Source organism: Sarcophilus harrisii, chromosome 5 (genome assembly GCF_902635505.1).
Source record: "Sarcophilus harrisii chromosome 5, mSarHar1.11, whole genome shotgun sequence".
Classification (NCBI taxonomy): Eukaryota; Metazoa; Chordata; class Mammalia; order Dasyuromorphia; family Dasyuridae; genus Sarcophilus; species Sarcophilus harrisii.
Window position 1 is genome coordinate 191,932,587 of NC_045430.1, and position 20,922 is coordinate 191,953,508.

The following is a 20,922-nucleotide window of genomic DNA, read 5'->3' on the forward strand; positions in this document are numbered from 1 at the left end:
TCCTTTCTCCAGTCTAGACTAAAAAACCTTTCATCTCTAGGAGGAGTTTTTTTGCCTCAGGAATCAAATCCTTCTGGCCACAAGGCAAGATTCTCCTAGTTAACCTCCCTGGATCTAATCTTTTCTTTGAACTAAACCTCCAGATTAAAAGGCTTTGGATCTTCAAACTTTATTCTATCTCCTGGAATGTGTCTGTATTTAGTCTTATAGGTTAACTAGTCCTGATGTTTATCCATAGAAGGGATACTTACCTAATGATTTCCAAATAATCTGAGGTTTAAGGTTACCCAGGTTTTCAACACTAAACTTTTACTTTTTCATGTAGGTGAGTGAGCTAGGAAAAGGATAGAAAAAAAGCTAAATTTAGGGAGCAAGTTAGTTGTCTCTCTCACCTGCTCAGTCAAATTCCTGGTCTTTCAGCTAGAGACATTTCCAGTCAAAGCCAAAAGGGATTTTGAGCTCCCCCTTACACAAATAAAGTGTAGGTGGGGGTACTGAACCTTTAGAAAGTTGAGTAGCCATCATTTGCACTCCACATACCCGAGAGAAACAAGCATGACCAAATCTGATTTCAAGTTAATAAAGTACTTGGCCCTGACTTATTCCAAATAATTAATGTGTTTTCAAATATTTGTGAAGACAAAAAAAGAACATAATTAAAAATAGTTCCAGGAAAAAAAAAAAGGAACTAGAGAAGCATATTAGGAGGGCTTACAAAAGATAAGGAGACATTAAAGTCTCATGTTGGCCCATACCTACAGATACATAACGATTTTTTGTTTCCCATATTTTTCTCATCTGAGAGCTATTGATTCTCTAGGGAGAATTTTTTGACAATATCTTAAAATGACCTTACTGATCTTCTCTTTATATAATATAGAAAAAAAACTGGGTTGAGAAAGGTTACAATACCATCTTTTGGATGCTATAGGCCTGCAATTAATTATGAATACAACTAATTATATTATAGTTGGGATCACATTTCTAAATGTTATGGGATTTCTCAGTCTAGTTTCTTAGATACCCCTTGGAGACTTTCCCCCACCAACAAGTCCGTAAGACTGATGACCATATAAAGTGAATAGTTGTACTGAAAAGAAAAAAATATATATGTTAGTCTACTAGGAAAGACACCTTGATGGTAGCAGATTCAATTTCCTAAGCTACAGATTTGGCTTCCAAAGTTTTTTAAGCCTGGCTTTAAGTATACAACTAATTAGTTAACAAATAGAGTATAGTCTTTAAGGAATTCGGTCTGGAAAATTCCTAATTGTGTGTTGGATGCACATTTGTGGGATCCTATTTTAACTAAAAAGTGTTGTGTACAGCAAAGTTTTGTGTATTCAGTCTTAAGTAGGCTAGATATAGTTGAATCAGGTTTTGTTATTCATTCTACAGCAGAAGAGAGGAAGTAATTCAATCAAATTCTGATAACAAAATTGTTTTCTTTTTATGAAAGTATGAAATTATTCCTTAAATACTTTGCAAAAAAAATACTGATATTCATCTATATAACATTCTCATGATCTATAAATCCAATTGTTTTTAAAATCCAAATTTGTGCTTTCATTGCATAGAGAACTCATAGGGAGGCTACTTCCACAACCAAGACAAACCAAAAACAACTAAGAAAGCTTAGTTTTATAGAGGTGCCCCAGGAACAATGAGAGATTAAGTGAATTTTTCGGTATCACATGTAATAAGTTACAGATCTGAAGCTATCTATGACTCATCTTTCTCATCACTAACAACTGCTAACCAAATGTTATCATCAGACAGATAAAAATAAGAATTCTGGGAAAGTCAGCCTTCCTTCTTACACCATTCCTTCCACCCCACCTCACATCACCCTCCTCAGCCAATCAGTTCTGGTTATAGACCAGTGCTTCCCATCATCATCCCATGTAAGCAACTCATATGAAGAAGGGACCAGTCATCCCCACCAAGGGAAATCCAGTAAGACAATATAGCAGAGAGACAGGAAGCAGCATATATTGGGCAGCTCACCATTACCACCCTGACAACTCTCCCTCCTTAAATCTTGGAGATAAGTAGAGCCCAGATGGCAGAGTAAAGGCAGGAGGGATTCACCTGAGCTCTCCCAAATTCCATTCCATGCAGTTTTAAAATTATGTCTCAAAATGAATTCTGGAGCAGCAGAACAAACAAAAAGAAATTAGTTAAAACAATTTTCTAGCCCAAGACAGCTTAGAAGGTCATCAGGAAAAGTTTGTCTCACTGGAGTGAGAAAAGTCTGCCTCACTAGGGTAAGAATAGAGCACAATCTAGCTCAGGCTGTGCCCAACAAGCCAGCAGCTGGCATTTGGGGCAACTAAATCAGCAGCAGCAGCAGTTTCAGATCTCTCAGCACACAGATTATAAGAGGGGTGCTCTTTGTGATCCACTTCTTTCTCTGAGTGTTCATTAGCCACTTCCTGGAATTTTCCCAGAAATCAAATTTGCCTATAATTTTCAGTCTCTACTATCTCCTTCTCCATTAAAAAAACTTCAAGACATTTATAGTTCTCCAATCTTGTGGTCTCTTATCAATTCTCCCTGATCTCTCAAATAGCACTTGCCAGTAGTTCAGTAATCATACAATGGTGTTCTTTCAGTGCTAGAAATGCAGCTCAATAGGTAGGACCAGGTGATTTGAATTTATTGAGGGCTGCTTAATGTTCTCCTAACTTATCTTGGATATCAAAGCTCTGAATGTCATTTCCTGGTTGTCCTTTACACTATTTTTCCTTGGTCTAGAAAACAAAGGCAAAATAGGTATCAATCAGGTCTTTGTTTAGTATGATGTCAGATCTTTGATTCTCCTCTTCATGTCAATATAGCCAGAATTAAACATCTTTTGGTTGTCCTTGGTTTTCCTCACCAATTTATTTTTCTAAATGTCATCTACTCACGCCAGATCTACAAAGTCAGTGCTATTTTCTCACTTTACTTCCTTGATATATAGTAACTTTTGCTACTGATGAACATTCTCTCCTACTGGATATATACTCTCTTTTCTAGGTTTTTGTGATGTACCCATTTCAGTCTTTTCTTAGTATGGGGTATGAGATGTTGGCTTTGGCTAGTTTCCCAGCAATTTTTGCCATGTGCTAAACACTTCTGCAAATATTTCATTCGATCCTCACAACAATCCTGCAACATAGATGCTATTGACCATATTTTACAGTTAAGGAACCTGAAGGCAAACAAAAGTTTACTGATTTGCCCGGGGTTATATAGCTAATAAAGAGCTACATTCTTCCTGACTCTAAGCCTAGTACTCTATTCACTCTAATACCAGTAGGGACAAATTTTAGAAAATTTAAATCACTGTTTCTTCATCATATCCTATCCTAATGAACAAACTATTTCCCTCTGCAGATGAGGGAAACCTCATTGAGAGAAGCTAAGTACTATTGTATCCTTATTCTATATCCTTGCTGCATTAGGGGAAAACATATTTCATTTTGCTAACTAAACAGCTAAGTAGTATGGTAGATAAAACATTGAGTCTTCAGGAAGACTTGGGTTCAAATTCAGCCTCAGAAACTGCCTAGCTATGTGACGTTGGGTAAGTCATTTAATTACTGACTACCTCAGTTTCCAATTGTAAAATGGCTATAATTAAAATAGCACTAAACTTACAAGGTTGTTGTGAAGATTAAATGAGATAATATTTATAAAGCATTTAGTGTAGGTCTGGCACACAATAGATAACTAATAAATGTGTATTCCCTTCTTAATTGTTCTGTGATTTGTGAGTGTCTCATTTTTTCTCAAAATCAAACCTGAACTAAGAAAGTACTGATAGTCAGAGTCATCTCTAACAAATGGTTTTTTTGCAGAAGACTTTATAGGGCCATAAGAGGAAGTGAACTCTGCTGTAGCATCCTAATAAGAAATGGAGTCAAATACGTCAATAAGAGATAGTCTGGTGCCTAGACCAAAGATCTTACTTAGAGAGAACAAGCCCTGGAGCCGAGTTCTGCTAGCCTAATCAGATGAACTCTTAAATCTTTATGCAATCCACTACAGTGTCTGTCTGAATGCTTTTCAGGCTACTTTGTGGGATCATCATCCAACTACAGGTCACTGACAAACTCTGTTGGTTATCCAAAAACTTTGTATTGGTATGGCAAAACCAGTATACCTTCAAATTTACAATGTTTTCCATATCTGTTCTCTGTAATTCTATACATTTCTTTTTATGTGTATGAAAACATGGTTTTGCCTCCTAAACATTTTTATCTATAAATGGCCATTTTCCCAAGGAATAAAAATGAAAAAATGTTTCTTGCTTTAAGATATACAAGTGTTATGTACGTATACCTCATTATACATAACTATGATCGTAAATAAAGTCTCATTAGGATCTTTGTATACTCGAATGGATTTCCTCTCACTAATGGAATATGAAGAACAACTAGGTGGTGGAGTAGATAGAGTGCTGGGTCTGGCACTCATCCTGAGTTCAATCTGTTGTACCATCTTTAATAAAGACATTCTAACAGTTGTACCAGCTTTAATAAGGAAATATTTACTTCAAAATTAATAAAAAGGAGGGAGTTCAGGGAGAAGAAGCCCTTTCCCCTCTAATCCATCCAGTTCATTGTGTCTATGCTAGGATTCAATGTGCAAGAGAAAGATCTGTATAGGAAAGAGTAGATTAAAAGAGAGTGAGCAACCCAGTGTCACCAGTTTTAAAGAATAAGGCAGCCAAAAGAAGTTACCCCCTCCCATATGGTAGGGGACTTGGGGGCCTCCAATTGGGCATGCCCAGATAAGCCAGGGCAGTATACTTAGAGGTCCCTTGTGTTTGGCTTTCATCCCTAAAACCATATCAACTTCCAACTGCTGTTGTCTTTCTGGCTAAAAGTAAATTACACTTTGTACATATTTTCTACCTACTTCTAGGTATGCTTGTTATTCCCACCCATACCCCCAATGTAAGTTTTTTGACCCCAGGGATGCATTCATTTTTATCTTTATATATCCCAGACTTCGCATGGTGACTAGGCAGCAAGGCATTTATCAATTGATTGATTGATTAATCATAGGGATCATTTTATAGCTGAAATGTACTTGTGTAATCATCTTGCCCAATTTTTAATGTTTCAGTTGGGGAAACAGGGCTGCAGGAGTTAAAAAGACTTACCCCAAACCACACAATTAGTCAAAAGAGAATGAAAGTCTCCTGATGGAATACAGAGTGATTTCCACTATACAATAATAACAATCTAATTCAGTTGCAGAACTAAGAATCAGCAGCCAGTGCTTCATGTCTAGGATTAATCCAGAAGACTTTTTGCCTTGATTGTCAAAGAACTAAATTTTTCCCATTCTCCCCCCCCCATTTAATAGTACTTTATTTTTTTTCCAATTACACGTAACGATAGTTTTCAACATTCATTTTTATAAGATTTGAGTTCCAGCTATTTCAGAACAAAAAGAAAAAAATCTTGAGAAAGAAAAAAAACAAAAAAGTGAAAATAGTTTGCTTTGATCTGATAGTTTGTTTTCTAGATATGGACATCATTTCCCATCATGAATCTTTTGGAGTCTTGGATCATTGTATTGCTGAAAAGTACTAAGTGTTACAATGTTAATGTTACCATGTACAAAGTTCTAGTTCTGCTCACTCCACTCAGCATCAGTTCATATAAGTCTAGGTTTTTCTGAAATCTGCCTGCTCATCATTTCTTATAGTCCAATAGTATTCCATTATATTCATATACTAAAACTTGTTTAGTCATTCCCCAATTGGTGATATCCCCTCAATTTCCAATTCTTTGTCACCACTAAAAAGCTGCCCTAAACATTTTTGTACAATTGAGCCATTTTCCCTTTTCATGATCTCTTTGTGATACAGGCCTAGTAGTGGTATTGATGAATCAAAGATCATATGCAGTTTTATAGCCCTTTGGGTATAGTTCCAAATTGCTCTTCAGAATGGTTGGATCCGTTCACAACTCTAACAATGAATCTGTGTCCTTATTTTTCCATACCCCTGCTAGCATTTGCTTTTTTCCTATTCTGACTTATTAGCCAATCCAATAGGTGTGAAGTTGTACTTCAGAGTTGTTTTGATTTGCATTTCTCTAATAGAAAGTGATTTAGACTGTTTTTTTATATGACTACAGATAACTTTAATTTCTTTATCTGAGAATTATTTGTTCATATCCTTTAATCATTTATCAACTGGGAAATGATTTGTATTCTTATAAATTTGACTCAGTTCTCTATATATTTTAGAAATGAGGCCTTTATCAGAAACACTGGTTGTAAAAATTGTTCTCCAGCTTTCTGCTTTCCTGCTAATCTTGGTTGCATTGGTTATGTTTGGGTAAAGACTTTTTCATTTAATGTAATCAAAATTTTCCATTTTGCATTTATAATGTTCTCTATTTCTTCTTCCCTTCTCCATAGATCTTACAAGTAGACTATTTCTTGCTCTTCTAATTTGCTTATGGTATATTACCTTTATGTCTAAACCATGTGCCCATTTTGACCTTATTTTTGTATCTTTTTATACAGATTCAAATTGTGCATTGATTGTTCCTAACCTTTCTGCTAAGAGAAGAGAAGTATGTTTCATCATTCAGTTCTCTGGAACTAAGATTCTTTCCTAGAATGGTCAAAAGGTCAACCACAGCTCTCCTAAGACAAAATGCAATGAGATAATAGAATTGATATGAGAGGCAAAGGAATGCAAAAAGTTGAAGATAAGATTTCACATATCAGAGACTGAATGAATAGTAACATTATTGACATAAGTAGGATAGTCGGAAGGAAGAACAAGTTTTCGGAGAAAAACAAAAGCTTAAATTTTGGACAAACTGGGTTTGAGAGATAAACAAGTAGAAATATTTCCTCGTCATCTGGAGATGCAGATCATGAGGATAAAAAGGATATCAGATAGAGATAAAGATTCAGACTCCTTTGAGAGGAACTAATCTTCCCGTATAGAGATGGTGGCTGAGGCCATTTGAAGAAATGTGTTTTGTTTAGTTTTTGTTTTTGTTTTCCAAGGGAGAGAAGGTAAAGAGAGAAGTAAAGTAAGCTGATGGAAAAAGTTTGGACATTGCTTTTGAAGTCAGGAAAAGGACAAATGACAAAGAACAAGAAAAGGAGAAGCCAGAGTGGAATTGTATGAGTGAAACCAAGGGGAAAACCCATTTGAGCATAAAGGCATAGATCAATGAAAGAATATATGGCACAGATTGTGGAGAGAAGGAAAAGGATAGAGATTGAGAATTAAATCAAATATCATTGATTTTTGACAATTAGGAGGTTATAAATGACCTTTGAAAGACTATTTACAATAGAATCATGAGAGACAAACAACAGCTTGCAAAAGATTGAGCAGAAAGTAGATGATGGAAGAAAGAGGTACATTAGTTGTAGACTTTTTTTTTTCAAAAAGTTTGGCTATGAAGAGTAGGAGAAAGATAGTTTTCTTTGGTGAAAGTCATTCTCACTTCTTATAAATAATTAATTCCATGGGTTTAAGCCATTGAGGGAGTTATTCACAGTTACAATTCTAGAGTTCAATATTTCCAATTCTCTTATAGGACAGAACCAGAATAGGGGAAAAGAATATCCTTTCAAAGGTGTCAAATGCCAAACCTGTCAGCTTGCTCACTGCACCCCTATGTTTAGTCATATAGTTTTAATTGATGCAGGATAAAAATTCACACACACACACACGGTGCTCATTGAGAAGTATAGTCCAAAGTTCCTCAAGCTACTGCATGTCCTAAAATACCCATCTGGCTTTATTCAAAATGAGAACTAGATCCGGTTGTTATATATTACGTGTATCACACATATATACAGCCATTGAGACTTCAGAGAGATGCACTGTATTCTCCATCTGCTACCATGGATCTTTCAAGGCCATTGGTTCCAAACACATTGCATTTGTTTACCATTTTTCCTCATTTTTGCCTCAGAGAATAATTTGTATAGAACCTCTTCTTGTGAGGTCACAGGCAATAATGAAATCTATCTGTCCTCCCCTCCCCCCCAGACACATCGAATTAATCTGGAAACATCAGAGGTTCACAAGTAGGAAATCCATTTAAGGAGCTTTAAACTAAGGAGCAACTACAATCAATACTACTCTAGTGAATCTCTGTAGTTCTTTCTTCCCTTCTTTTCTTGACCTTCTCATTGTTTTCTGAAGCATTTAACTCTGTAGTTAAATTAAAAGGGGGCCAAAGAGCTTTCCCCAATCTCCTGGGATTTCTGCTTCCTATTCCTAAAGAAACTACTCAGGTGGCAGAAATAGTAGAGAAATTGATGCAAGAACAAAGCATCCTAAGAAAAGAGAAAGTATTGGATTGAAGCAGAAGTGGACCTGGTGTTCGGAGGGCCTTAATTTGTCTCGATAGGACACATCTCCTTCTGACTTCCTATAGGGTACATGCCTTCCTATGCCTTCATGGAAGGTGACATTCTGGAGTCTGGTGTGAGAGATATCAAGCCTTTTAACAAAATCCCAAAGAACTGGAGCTATTTTCAGTTTTAATTGTATTTATTTTGTTATTATTATTTGAGTGTTGTTGAAAAGCATCTATTCAGTTATTCCTATCTCTACTCCTTCATGTCTATCCAGCAAAGCCAGATTTCACTTTTCCATCTTTGATCCACTGAAGAATCTGGTTTACATCTCAGCAGTAAAGACTGTGGGACTCTAATAAGGAGAGATCCAGAGGTAAGTGAATAACAAGCCTATTTGGGCAAGGAGAAAGGGGAAGTTCTAAGCTAAAAGACAGTAGATCCAGCCAAGTCTATGAATCTGTTTAACTTAGTCTGGATTTGAATTTGGAATTTATGTTGAAAGTAACAGAATAAAAGGCTTAGATAGACCTTTTAAAATAGATTTTTATCACTTAGATTCATCTCTATCTGGATGCTTCAATTCCCTCAAACCAGTGCTGTCTTCTATGATTCTTCATATAAGAATTAAGAAGTTTGGGCCTGAACCCTGCTTTTAAAATATTGTTTCACTGAAGAAAGTGAAATTGTTCAATGATATTTCAGTAAATCCATAGTCTTTATTCTAAGAGTTCTAAGACCATTCCTTCACTTTCTGGGAAATGGAGACATTCGCTTGCTTCTTAATTCTGCCTCTGATACTTGTTACCTGTGTATCATATATGATTTACATTATATACAATATATTATATTGTATAACTATGTTAAATTATAACCCTAAACTCTATTAATAACATGAATAATGACATCTACTTATACTATACAAAGCATTTTCATGTGCAGTAGTTCACTTGATGATCATAGTCATTCTTGTGACATAAGTGGACTATTTTTATAATATCCATTTTATAGAAAAAAACAATGGTGGCTCTGAGAGATGAAATAACATACTCACAAAAGTGAAAAGTTAGAAGAAATTCTAGGTAATGTCTAATAAATACTCCCCCATTTTAGATTAAAAAACTGAGTCTAAGAGGTAAAAATGATATACCCCCAGGTCACTAAAATGGTAAGTGGCAAAAAGAGATTCTGGCCCCATATCCATTTCTCTTTTCCCTATATCATAACTGTAAACACATGTGGTTATAGGACTTGTTTTCTAATTGTAGCTTTTCATCATCCAAACACAACTTTCATGATGTGATTATTCTGTTATTCTATTATACAATAGAAGGGATAGAAGTTCAAATAGAAGTTTGAAAGACATCAGGGATATTGATGGCCTTCTTTCTAGCATCAATGCTCTCTTTAATACCTCAAACAAACAAAAAACTAAATGTTTTAAAAATGTTTCATATTTTCTATATTTCATCCATATGCAAGATATTAAATTCCATAGTGTAAGATGGACCAAGAAGATACTCAGTCCTTCAAAACTTTTAAAATTCAATTTAATTCAATAAACATTTATATTTTTTACTCATTATGTACAAGACACTCCCCAGGTCTCAGTTTCTCCATCTGTAAAATAAGCTAACATCTCTTTTAGCTCTTGCTTTTTATAAGTGTAATTACTTAAAATTTTAGATTCTGAGCAATTTACAAATTTTATTACTTTTTGATGGATATCATGAGATAAAAGCTGTAAGCTTTAATAAACAAATAATTATTTATTTATTTATTATTAATATTTATTTAAAAATAAAAACTTTAAACTCATAATGTTAACTGAAATATAAAAATTGACAATATGGTTACCACATATTCACATTTACACAGAAATACATGAATATTTAAATAAAAGGTGAATATTTGGTCAAAACGATGGATTAAAGTGGAGGACATAAAATGTTTTTAGGAAGAAAGAATTGGACACAGCTATTAAAGTGCAATTATGAGAAACATGCTATATAACTCCCTCCAAAGAAAATGATGGACTAAGGGTATAGACTGAGACATTTTTTTTCTGGACATGGTCAGCAAAGGAATTTGCTTTGCATGTTTATACATATTTATTACAAGAATTTTCTTTTTCTTTGTTTTAGGGGGGTGACCAAAGGAAAGAAAAATAATAGATTTTTGTTCATTGAAAAATAAATTATTTTTAAGTACATGGGAGAATTTGTAATTTAGGAGTGCATCCAAAAATAACAACATCAGCAACCAGCTGACTTGGGCAGAATGGTATTCTGCTACTATCAAATTGGACCTTGAGCTATATGATCATCAAGGTTCTTTTAGTCATCAATTTATAAAACTAAGTGTTAGTGAGGTCAAACCAAAAGTGATTTTGCATATTGGTTTTCCATTCTGGTTGCTCTCAGTTCAGTAGCTCTGGTAGCTTTGACATGAAACATTTTTGTTTGTTTGTTTTTAAGAAAGAATTTCTACAACAACAGAAGCATCACAGACGCTTACAAGGATGCATGAGGTGGGCCACTAAAATACCGTCCTTGAATAAGTATAAGCAGTCCCTAAACCTAATTTAGACATGCAATTTTCTTGAGACAGCTCTGATTTGACTATTCATTCTTTTCACTATCTCTCTTCTGCTAAATTTCATTCTATGTTTCTGTTTATTGGCTTCTTACTATTCCTCCCTTCCCCCTTTTTTATATATTTTCTCTTTGTGTTTTTTTCTGTCATTGCTTTGTTTCTATACTCCCTCTCACTATCTCTCCTCTCTCCTTTTTTTTCTCTCTTCTCTCTCTCTCTCTCTCTCTCTCTCTCTCTCTCTCTCTCTCTCTCTCTCTTTTCTCTCTCCCTTTTCTTTTTCTCTGTTTTTCTGCTTTTCTATTTCTCATTATTTATCTGTATATCTGTGTTTGTTTTGTTCTGTTTCTCTAATTATGTATTTTGTATCTCTCCTTTTTTCTTTCTTTTGTGTCCTTTTTCTGTTTATTTCTCTTCATCTCTGCTTCTCTTCCACAGTTTCTCTGCCAGTGTATTTTTTTCCTCCCATCCTTCCCTACAAACCCTTCCCTAACAGCTCACTATTCCTTTCAGTACAGATGACCCTCACCTGGAATATGGCAAATCTAAGCCACCCATCCGAATTTATCCTGTTGGGTTTCTCAACCTTAGGTGAACTGCAGGTGGTGCTCTATGGACCCTTCCTGGTACTTTATCTTTTGGCCTTTGTGGGAAATGCCATCATTATTGTTATGGTCCTAGTTGATGCCCACCTCCACACCCCCATGTACTTCTTCCTGGGAAATTTTGCCTTACTGGAGATCTTTGTCACCATGACTGCAGTGCCAAAGATGCTCTCAGACCTCCTTGTTCCCACCAAGACAATTTCTTTTACCTCCTCCATGGTCCAATTCTACTTCTACTTCTCCTTCGGTTCTACTTCCTTCCTCATTCTGGCAGACATGGCTATGGACCGCTTTGTGGCCATTTGCCACCCGCTACGCTATGGCACCTTTATGAGCTGGGAAGTATGCATCCGTCTGGCAGAGGCAGCCTGGGCAGCACCCTTCCTGGCCATGGTGCCCACTGTTCTCTCCCGGGTGCAGCTCTCCTACTGCCATGGCAACATCATTAACCACTTCTTCTGTGACAATGCCCCACTGCTACAACTGGCCTGCTCAGACACATCCCTCCTAGAGTTCTGGGACTTCATGCTTTCTTTGGCCTTTGTCCTAAGCTCTTTCCTGGTGACACTTGTCTCCTATGGCTATATCGTGACCACCGTGTTGCGTATTCCTTCTGCAAGCGGCCGCCAAAAAGCCTTCTCTACCTGTAGTTCCCACCTCACTCTAGTCTTCATTGGCTACAGCAGCACAATCTTTGTCTATGTTAGACCCAGCAAGGCTCACTCTGTAGAACTCAATAAGATGGTGGTCTTAGTCACTTCCATCCTGACCCCTGTTCTCAATCCCTTCATTCTCACTTTCCGAAATGAAACAGTGAAGACCGTTATCCGAGGACAGATTCAGAGGCTAAAGAGTCTAAAGAATTCAGCATGAGTGGAAGGGTGGGCTCCAATTTATAAACATAAAATAGTAGCGACTAATTACAACTGAAAGGGAAGTCTATGTCACCCTATAAAGAGAAGGGTCACCAGATTTCATAATGGGATCATGGAGGAATGTCTTTGTCATCTTCCTTCTCCCTTTTTAGTGCCATCCATAAACTTTGCTATCACCCTACTTATTTTGAACTTTCATCTGCCCCAGAGAAAGTGCATCCCATGCTTACCTGGGCAGACTTAAAGTCTCTGAATATACAATATACACAGATGGAATAATGAGCAAAAAAGAAATGCACATACAAGTTATTTATCAAGAGGCTCTAGGATCAAGAATGAGTGTCTGCTTAGGAGACTCCATTCTGAGGGTGTGTTTATTCCTATATTTATTTAATCTTTATTCATATTTATCCTATATGTGCCCTTTGTGCATGCTATGGGCCATGCTTCTAAATGTGTGAGTTTAAGTATATGTTTGTGTGTACATATCAGAGAAAGAAAGAGAGCACATACTATGAAAATGTTTAGGGTGTTTCCTGAGAACATATGAGAGTTTGTATATCTATGACTGATTATTTGATTGTATAACTATGAGTTTTGTACATAGATATGTACATATCTACATATCTGTTTTTATACAGAATTGTGTGTATATGCTTTAGGTATGCTCTGTGTGTTGCAGACATGTTGTGTGTATGTGTGATGCTATTTAGGTCTATATATTTGTTATGAGCACCTTTTATAGGTGCAATGTCTATTGCAGGCATGCTAAGCTTGTATGTGTGTGCCACGTAGGTCTGTATGTCTGGGCACACAATTTAAATGTGTGTTTATATAACAATTAATTAGGAAGGAAATGTCAAATGTGAGACTATGTCCTGCTTGTATGTACATATTAATTGGGGCTTATGCTCTGTGGAGTAAAGTTCCTATGAAAAGTTTGAGAAAATACTCAGACATGATTTCTAGAGGGAAAATCCTTCACAGAGCTTCCTTTTTATGTTCATTTATTTATTCTTTCAAAAAACTCAATCAATGTGTACTGTCATAGGTTATTGAGGCAATACAAAGAAAGAAAGACATAGTCTCTGCCCTCAAGGCAATTATAGAATATTCTGTAGGAGAACTGAAATACACACACACACACACACACACACACACACACACACACACATGCACACACACACACACACGCACACACACACAAACTAACACAAGTCAGATTGTCACATGTGAGTAGAGTGTAAAGTGTTCTGAGATCAAGGGAGAAAAATCACTTCCAGTACATGTATTTCAGTAGATGTTGGACTGATCGTGCAAGGAAAGCTGCAATCAATTATTCTTCATGTTTCAAAAGGTCCAAAGAAAAGCTAAAACTAAAGCAAACAGAATTTAAATGGGGCATAAGAAAGAACTCTTTGACCTTCAGGGAAGGAAGATGCGAGTATCTACCCCCAGAAATCATCAAGAAATGAATAGAAAACCAATCACCTTTTCTGAAGTGCATGACCTTATCAAGTTGAAAGACAAGAAGCTAAATGATTTCTGGAGGTTTCTTTGAGATAGAAAACCTAGCTCATTTCCTGCTTGGCCACCACTAGAGGGCTGTGGATACCTTTTGTTATCTCAAGGTCTTGGGATCATAGTTCTCTATATGATATGTCATGAATCTGGCATGAACTGGTTTATATGACCCTGGAATGTCAATTAGCCTATCTGAAATCACTTTTCTCATGTGAAAAGCAACAATAATAATAGTTGTACAACTTAGCTGGCAGAGTTATTGAATGGGTTCAGGATTGGAACGCAGATTTCCTGACTACAAATTAGACTCCTTCTACTATACCCTAGGTAAAGTAGGAAAAAATTATTTTATTCTGAGTATGAGGATTTATCAGGACCCATACATTTAAGATAAAATATTTGATTATTTATCTCTTCTCCTTCAACAATACAGAGGGGGAAATAAATATGGGCACTTCTTCAGGCTACTGGATCCTTCTTAGACAGAGGCTGAGCTATTCCAAAGATGGAGATATGCTTCTATATGCTAAGAGCTTCACGCAGAGAAAAGACTCTAGTGTCATCCAATCTGTTTTAGCTCCTCTCTCTAAGAGTCTTCATATGCTAAACAATGATAACTGTAATAATTAAAATAGTGTAAATGAGACCCAATGTTTATATATTGTTTCAGTATTTATAACAGACTTGCACAAACATTATTTGAATTTAACATTCCACCCATCTACTCTCTCCTCACAACTCTTGAGGGGATTCATTTCTAAAGGTTTTCCAAATCCTATAAGAAAAGAAGAAAGATTATGATGTGCCCTTTTAAAACACAGAACTCTGAGACTCTGACAAGTTAACAGGCTTAACCAAGATAAAAAAGTTCGTATTTGGCAGAACTAGGGCTGATTCATATGACATTGCAACTAGACCTATTGGATTTGCAAGCCCTTCTGCTTTTTCTGACTTCTAGTCATTACCTCTTTTCAAAAAATATATTTTAATTGATATATTTTGTTTCTACATTACTGATTTTCCAATGTCTTTATTTCCCATAAAGCCATCACATATAATAAACAAAAATTTAAAGAAAAAGAGGAAGAAGAAAAAATCAATCAGCAAAACAAATCAGTTTTTAAACTCATTTTTTTTCCTAGACATAACCTTCAGAAAGAATTTTGAAAGTATTTGCAAATTTTTATATCCACAGACCTCCAACTTTATATCCAACCTCCAACTTGAAGGTATACAAAACACACTTCCACACTACCTCCAAAGTAGTTGAAGGAGGTACCCATTTGAAGCACTGAAGTGTATACCAAATAGTAGGCATATCAGAGGTCAAAGAGTATAGACATCTTAGTCACTTTATTTATATAATTCCCAATTGTTTTCTCAAATACTTGTTTTAATTCACAGTTTTACCTACACTATATTAGTGCACCCATCTTCCCCACCATTATTCCAATTATCTTTGGGAATTTGATAAATATAAGTTAATACCAAGAATTGTTTTGATTTGCACTTTTCCTATTATTGGTGACTTGAAGCATTCTTTCATATGGCTGTTAATAGTTTGCAATTTTGGGAGGGAAAATTATTTGTTTATATCCTTTGACCATGTATTTATTAGGGATTGATTTATGGTTATAACAATATAGGTATATACATATCATATATATATAACTATATTTATAAAAACATGTATATGCACACAAAATTTATATTATATATTATTATATATTAATATCATATTAAATATTGCATACGTACATATATGTGAGCATGTTAGTTGTTTATATATTTTGTATGCCGAAATCTTTCTAAGAAATTTGATACAAAAACTTTTCCCCATTTAATCACTTTCCTTCTTTTCCTAGATGCATTAATTTCATTTGAAGCTTTTTTCTTCTATCTTATTAATCCTGAAAAAAATATACCAATCCTTATCAGTCCTTCACACCTTAACACAAAATAATTTACAAAATAATTTCTTTCATTGCTGCCAGATGAGATTTTAAAAATGTATTAAAAAACAAGTACATATATATTAATTTTCATTTTAAAAATTAAGTTCCAAATGTTCTTCTTCCCTTCCTTCTTCCTTCATTGATAAGGCAAGCAATTTGACATCAATTATCAATGTGAAGGTATCCAAAACACACTTTCATATTAGCCATGTTGCAAGAAAAAATTGCAAGGAAGAAAAAAAAGAAAGTGAAAAAGTGTTCTTCAACCTGAACTCTAAGTTTTCTCTTTCTAGAATTTTTCATCATGGGTCTTTTGGATTTAGATCATTGTAATGATTGCAATAGCTAGGTTGTTGATTATTTTTGCAATATTGCTAGTACTCTGTACAGTGTTCTCTTGGTTCTACTCTCTTTATTTCGCACCAGTTTATAAAAATATTCCCAGGTTTTTCTGAAAGCATTCTGTTTATCAGTTCTTATCGCACAATAATATTCCATCCCAATTATATACCACAACTTGTTCACCATTCCCCAATTGATGGCATCCCTTCAATTTCCAGTGCTTTGACATCAGAAAAAGAATTGTTACAAATATTTTTATACATATAATCTTTTCTTTTTTCTTTAATCTCTTTGGGATACAGATCTGGTAGTCGTCTTGCTGGGTAAAAGGATATACACAATTTTATAGCCCTTTAGGTTCAGTTCCAAATTGTTCTCCAGAATGAATGTATCAATTCACAATTCTTATCAACAATTTATTAGTGACCTTATTATCCCATATCCCTGCTAGCATTTGTTATTTTCCTATTCTGTCATATTAGCCAATCTGATACGTATAGGTGGTACTTAAGAGTTTTAATTTGCATTTCTCTAATCAATAGTGATTTAGAGAAGCCTTTGGGAGGTGCAATGGATAGAGTACTAGCATTGGAGTCAAGAGGCCCCACATTCAAATCTGACCTCTGATTCTAACTATATGATCTTGTGCACATTACTTAGCTACTCATTGTCTCCAATCTTCCTTCCAAAGAAAAGCTTTTTAAAAAATTGTGATTTAGAGCATTTTTTTTCATGAGATCAGTGAATTTGAACAAGGGTAGATTTAATGGGACAAAAGGAAGGAATAATTATGGAACATGGAGAAAAACAGATCTAAGGGAGGGTTTGTAAGCTTTAGGTAGCAGTTTTGCAACTTTAAAGTTAGGCAACTTTAAGAAGACAGTAGGAGGAAAGAAAGGGGAAAAAAGAACAGGGAGATGGGAGTTTAGACCAAACATATATATGGATAAGTGTAACACAGACTCTAAGAGCTAGCAAGGAATGAAAGATCACATAATTCATTCCCCTGCTTCTAGAAACCACCACACCTTACTGTTCTTGAAACTCCTCCAGAACAGGAATTTTTAACCTGAGGTTCATGAATTTTTTTGAAATTTATTTTGATAGCAATATTTCGATATAATTAGTTTCCTCTATATTTTTATAGAATTCGTTTTATGAATTTAAAAATATTCCTTTAAGAAGGGGTCCCTAGATTTCTCCAGACTGACAAAAGGATCCATGACCCACAAAAAGCAAAAAGTTAAGAACATCTGATCCAATTCAAAATTTTGCCAACAAACATGTTTTATGAGCAAAATTATCAAAGAATGATGACTCAAAAAGTATGCCAATTATTCATTTTTTAATTTTTCCATCTTTCAAATTTTTTTTATTATTCCATCTTTCAGGCCCTTGAAACAAAATCCCTGTGTAGTACCCCTCCCAGTTCCATAGTTGACTTCCTTCCATTGGTGAATGCATTTCTGCAATTGTTAAAACATTTAACTAGTTATGTGTGGTAATTTCCAGTGTAAAAAGTCAAGTGGTCAAGACCTTAATACCAAAAATTAATCTGTTTTTAAGTTGGAAATTCTTCCCCTGTGTATGGTAGGTTTTCAAATATGAATTCTTTTTGTAAAAAATCATAGTCATCCTTCCAGTTAATTCAGATACTAGTTGTTGAGAAAAATCTCAGACTGAGTTCCTAAAGAGCTTCAGGATACTCTTACGTATCACAAGTCAAATAAAGTGAATAGTTGACCTAAAATTAGTATCCTCAAGGAGACATCCTGCTGATAGCAACCCCTATCCACTTCTCCCTAATGGAAAGATGATTTTATAGATCTTTTCAGGTCTGCTTAGAGTACAGAGCCACAGAGCACTCTATGGTGCATAAAAAAAATTAACTAACCAGTTAAGGGTTAAATTCCCACATTTCAAAGGATCTTTACTGGAACCCACAGCATTTCCCAGATATAATGATCATACCAATATTCTGAAAGAGTAAGAAAGTCTCAGATTGAGTTGTCATAAGTTCTCAAAAGTGGTCATGAGTGCTCGAAAGAGCAGAAAAGCCTCAGGTTACAGGCTTAGATTATTTGTACTGGGTGCAGGATCTTGTCAGTGAATCATAGCCAAAATGATTTCATATACAGCATATTACTAGAATAGCATTGTTCTTTCTCCACTAGACTACATGAAGCCCTTCTCTGATTCTCTGAACTGGGAGTAATCTCTGCCTCCTTGAGTCTCTCCTAGTACTTTGTGTCTTTCTTAGCTTATACAGAGCCTAATTTCATTGTACTTGATTACATATGTCTTCTATATCCCTGATTTTTTCATTAATCGTTTTAGGTTAAGAATCATACCTCATTTCTTTTTTCTGTTCCTAGCATTGAACATAGTCTACAGCAATTCTTTTTGGTTTAGACTTATGATTTCATTAGTTTATGAGTGTGAAATTATAGATTCAAGAAGTCAAGGCCCCTCTAGTCAAGTTTCCTTTTACTGTTGAAGAAACCGAAGTTCAAAGAGATTAAAACAATTTGCTTAAGATCACAAAGGTTAAAAAGCCCTCTTTTGAACCCTGTTTTTTTTAAACACCAGAATGCACTTTCTTCCCACTACACCAGGAAGTTTGTTTTACTGTATTTTACCAATGTTCATGAGAATTATTTTGTAACATATCACTGGAGAGTTCCTAAACAATGAAAGTTTAAATTATTTGCTATGGGTTCAGTCAGTAAGCGTCAAATGCAGAGCTTGAATCCCAATCAATTAAAATTTGGAGAAACAGATTAGAAGGGGGGAGAGCAGACAGAAGAAGGGGAAAATGTGTAACTGAAAGAGTTAGAGAAGCAGAGATGATCTCAGGAGAAAGAACTAAGTAAAGTTTTTGTGCGGTCCCAGAAGGAGATAATTGTTTCTCACATGTTGTTCAGTTTTTTTTACACTAAGTTTACAAAGAGGAATAATTAGCCCATTGGGAACCAAGGCAGAGAAACTTCAGAGAATGAGAAAACCATTGACTCTTTTGGCACTTTTACAATTAATGCAGCAGACCAGCTGCTTCATTCAGAGAGGATAGCAGAGGAGAAATTCTTTCTAGAAATCCCAACAAGTAGTTAATCTCCACCTGTGCTATCTGTGACATGTAGAAAAACCCCTCAGTTAAGGACAAAATGGCAAAATTTTAACAGAGAAATTAAGAGTTCTGGGTGATGAATCCATAACATGGGTTCCATGGGTTGGTATGTAAGTTATGGATTTGTGAAACCAAATATAGAGAAATGAACAATCAGGAAAGTTTTCGTGTTTCATGCATTACTTTAAGAGAATTTGGCTATAGTTTCACTTCCTAGAGAGAAGCCTTTTATATGGGAGGTGACTTCTTCTTTCCTATTTTGGGGAAAGTCTCATTCCCTAGATGTGCTGTAACCTGTATAGGCTTTCTGGGAAAGAAAGAGATCTGTAACATAGATAGTTTAAGAAGACTTGAACATCCAAACTTCCGTATTGCCTCTATGCCTTAGGGATACAAAACAAGATCAGAGTTTAAGCCAAAGGTCCTACAGACTGTTCTCACCTAGAGAAGAAAGAGGGTTGCATTCAGAGATACACTTAGCATCTTGGCTCTATAAGAATTGGAAGGTGTCCAGTACCATCTCCACCCATTCCTCCATACTCTCAGTTTCCTCATCTGCAAAATGAGAAGGGGATTAGGAGCAGCTAGGTGGCATAGTGGATAGAGCAGCAGCCCTGAAGTCAGGAGGACCTGAGTTCAAATTTGGCCTCAGACCCTTAACACTTCCTGGCTGTGTGACTCTGGACTTGCCCAGGGTCAAGTCACTTAACCCCAATTGCCTCAGCAAAAACTTAACACTTCCTAGCTGTGTGACCCTGAGCAAGTCACTTAACCCAATTGCCTCAGAAAAAAAGCCCCCCCCAAAAAAAATGAGAAGGGATTTGGACTAAAAATGCCCCGTATTCTCCTCCTGTTCTAAATATTTCAAGTTAAGTGCCCTGGGAATAATTGTCTTTTAGAATGCTTATGTTTGCAATGGCAGCAGTACAGGTCTACTGCCTTTGTGAGACATTCTCACTGAGATTCAACAGATTAACTGGGGTGGATGGAATTACCATGGAGAGGTAATGCCATCACAATATCTATAAGCAGAATGCTTTAACTCTTTTATGAGATCCTCCCCTTTTCATTATTGCTTTCTGCAGTGGACAGAGAGGGGACTAGATTACCAGGTTTCCATAAAGGGCAGAAATCAATATCAACAATCATTTAGTAAAATGTCTACTATGTACCAAGCACTAAAGATTCAAAGAGAGAGACAGGAACAAGGACAGATACAGAGAGAGTGAGAGACAGAGACAGAGAGAGAAAGAGAGAGACAGACAGATAGACACAGAGACACAAAGACAGAGACAGAGTGACAGAGACAGAGAGAGAGAGAGACAGAGACAAAGACAGAGACAGAGAGAGTGAGAGACAGAGACAGAAAGAGAGAGAGACAGACAGACACAGAAAGACACAGAGACAGACAGAGAGAGTGACAGAGACAGAAAGAGAGAAAGACAGAGAGAGTGAAAGAGAGAGAGAGACAGACAGAGACCAAGAGACAGAGACAGACAGAGACCGAGAGACAGAGAGAGAGAAATGGAGACCATATTTTAGGAAAGAACAAGCTCAAACCA

General features: G+C 35.8%; 1 protein-coding gene and 1 pseudogene across 1 annotated transcript; one reads left to right on the top strand and one right to left on the bottom strand.

The window, feature by feature from the left end:
• LOC100922928 overlaps window positions 1-11,906 on the bottom strand; it is an 80,132-nt pseudogene extending 68,226 nt beyond the window's left edge.
• Window positions 11,444-12,410, top strand: LOC100919708 (olfactory receptor 6V1). The gene has a single exon (XM_003772667.2). The coding sequence runs from the start codon at window positions 11,451-11,453 to the stop codon at window positions 12,408-12,410; it is 960 nt and encodes a 319-aa protein (XP_003772715.2). The 5' UTR covers window positions 11,444-11,450.
• Window positions 12,411-20,922: the final 8,512 nt, after the last annotated feature.